General features: G+C 37.9%; 1 protein-coding gene across 1 annotated transcript; it reads right to left on the bottom strand.

Moving 5' to 3' along the window:
• Positions 1–1,546: 1,546 nt before the first annotated feature.
• Positions 1,547–1,993, bottom strand: LOC107846673. The gene has a single exon (XM_016690982.2). The coding sequence runs from the start codon at positions 1,991–1,993 to the stop codon at positions 1,547–1,549; it is 447 nt and encodes a 148-aa protein (XP_016546468.2).
• Positions 1,994–2,480: the final 487 nt, after the last annotated feature.

Genomic DNA, 2,480 nt, shown 5'->3' with positions numbered 1-2,480 from the left:
AACCCAACCTCATTCACGACAAACGAATAACTACTTCTACGAAGAAAGAGGGATGAAGCAGGAAACAACAAAATTAGAAGGAATGAGCGAGTGTTTACCTCCTTCGGGGCAGTAAAATGGGGCAACGAGCTAATTGTCAGGATGTCAACCAATGCCGGAGCTCAGTGTTATCAACTCGAGACCCTTCAATTAATTAGCTAACTCTCAAAAGAATAGAGAAACGAGAATTTTTCTACTAAAAAGAATTGTTGCTCTTAAAATTCTCTTTTGCCTTCCTTAATTTGCTTTTTCGAATCCCTCTCTTTACCAACCTTCATTCACAAAAATCGAACCCCTTTCTTGACTATCCGTGAGCCTTTATATAGCAGGGATTGAGGGTATTCCAGGGATTTTTGAAAATAGCCCATTTAAATTTCGAACTCCTCCCTCCAGCTCTATTTTTATCCTCAATTTGTACCTTCTTTGGAATCGGTGGACCAATAAGATTTAGGGAAAATAGATTTTTCCCAAAACCAATAGAAATAGGCCAAATATTGTACGAGATCGTACGAATATCCTGAAATCTGTGGAATTGATCCATTGAGGGGACACTTATACATCTTTTAGAGGTTTCTCAGAATTCCCATGGTACGAAACCACATGCTACTCACGTGAGGAGTACGATCGAAGTAAGGGAGAGGAGAAATGATGTGTTTTGTCGGGTCAGAGATGGTTGGAATCGGGTTGGGGTTTTGTCGAGGTTGGTTGATGAAGTTATGATTTAGGATTGCTGTTATTGTGTTGAAGAAAAGGATTAGGGTGTTGGGCCAGGTTGGTTATGTGTTTGGGCCGTTGGTGGCTGTTGTGGTTAGGTTGAATTTGGGCTGGTGATTAAAGATAAGAAATGGGCTGGAATTGGGGTTGTTTAATAGATAACCCTAATTGAATTAAGAATTAGTTAAATCAGTTTAAATTTTAGCCAATTTGAAAATCAATTAGTCAATTGCATTGCAGTTGAGGCCAATTTGATTTCAATTATAGCCAAATTTAATAGATTAGCCAAATTAAACCAAAATTCGACACAAATTAATACCTCATTTAATCCTGAGCTTCTTGATTTAATAGAATCAAACACATATTTATCCAAATAAATTGTTTTTGAGAATACATTATATTTAAATCAAGATTTTAATTATTACATTTATTTTCAAAGATTATCCTTAATTAAAATTAGACATTGATGAGATTGTTCATTTAAATGACATCATTTATACTATCTCGTATATGTAAATATGAAAATATATAATTATAACAAATTTAGCCGAAATACATATTTTAAAATGCATTTATTTGGAAAAAATAATTGTTGTGATTTTATTTGAAAATCGAAGAAACTCGAGATTTAACATAGTTGTGGAGGGCAAATATTAGGTGTCAACACCAAGTATGTAAGGAGGTTTGATTCTTTTGAATATATTTGTGAAGAGTAGTTGTAAATGCAAGTGCTGTATTCATCCCCGTGCTTCAAACGCAACGCTGCCATTGCATGAGCGCATGACAATTTCACTCAGTCGTACTTTCTGCAAGAACATGATCGTCTCGAAAGATTAACTTTGATGGAATGACCGTAACCAAGCACGGTGAATTCATCGGTGCTTTCATTTATGTTGTTCACATATAATTTATCGCCCTCGATCATGTTTTCCCTCAAGATCGTCTCGGCTACGGGAACGAATGTTGTCTTTGAATTGTCCACCTCCACATACCTCTTCCTAAATATTTCTCCAAACTTATATGCAATAGAATAGAAAATGGCCGCCACTGGATACTCTCTTTCGTCGCGCAACATTGAGTTAAGCGACTCGACGATGTTTGAGGTCATGACATTGAATCGATTACCTGAAAAATGAGCCCGGCTCCACTTTTCAGATCCAACTTTATGCTCGAGGCAAGCTGCTACACTGGGGCATCTTTCTTTAAGGGCGTTGAAGTAGTCATTAAATTCTTCCAACATGTACGCCTTGGCCGCGTGGTAGTACAAATAGAGAGAATCGGAACAATGGTGATTTATTCAGAGATTTTCACTGAGATGTCTCATACAAACACTGTGATGCGCAAGCGGATAATGCCTTGCGAAGCCGTTGGCTATGCTTACATGTCTGTCGAAGATAACGCACAACTTTGAGTCATTGATGACAAAGGCCTTAAACTTCTCGAAGAAAAAGCCCCATGACGTATTGTTCTCCTTATCCACCGCACAATATGCTAAGGGATAGATATGATTCTGCATATCTTGAGTGATAGCGGACAACAACACGCCCTCATACTTGCTGGAAAAATGCGTGCCATCAACGACAATGACCTTTCTCATGTGTGCAAATCCACAGATGGAAGTCCCCAAATGCCATAAAGTAGTAAATAAACCTGTCCGATTCCTCATCGACCATGAGAGAATTAATAGACCCGGGATTGAGGCCGTTGAAAACATATAAAAATATGGG

This window comes from Capsicum annuum, chromosome 11 (genome assembly GCF_002878395.1).
Source record: "Capsicum annuum cultivar UCD-10X-F1 chromosome 11, UCD10Xv1.1, whole genome shotgun sequence".
Lineage (NCBI taxonomy): Eukaryota > Viridiplantae > Streptophyta > Magnoliopsida > Solanales > Solanaceae > Capsicum > Capsicum annuum.
This window is presented reverse-complemented; position numbering and strand designations above follow the sequence as displayed.

Excerpts from the sequence above, each read along its gene's own strand:
- LOC107846673 (XM_016690982.2), bottom strand. The coding sequence starts at position 1,993 with ATGTTGGAAGAATTTAATGACTACTTCAACGCCCTTAAAGAAAGATGC.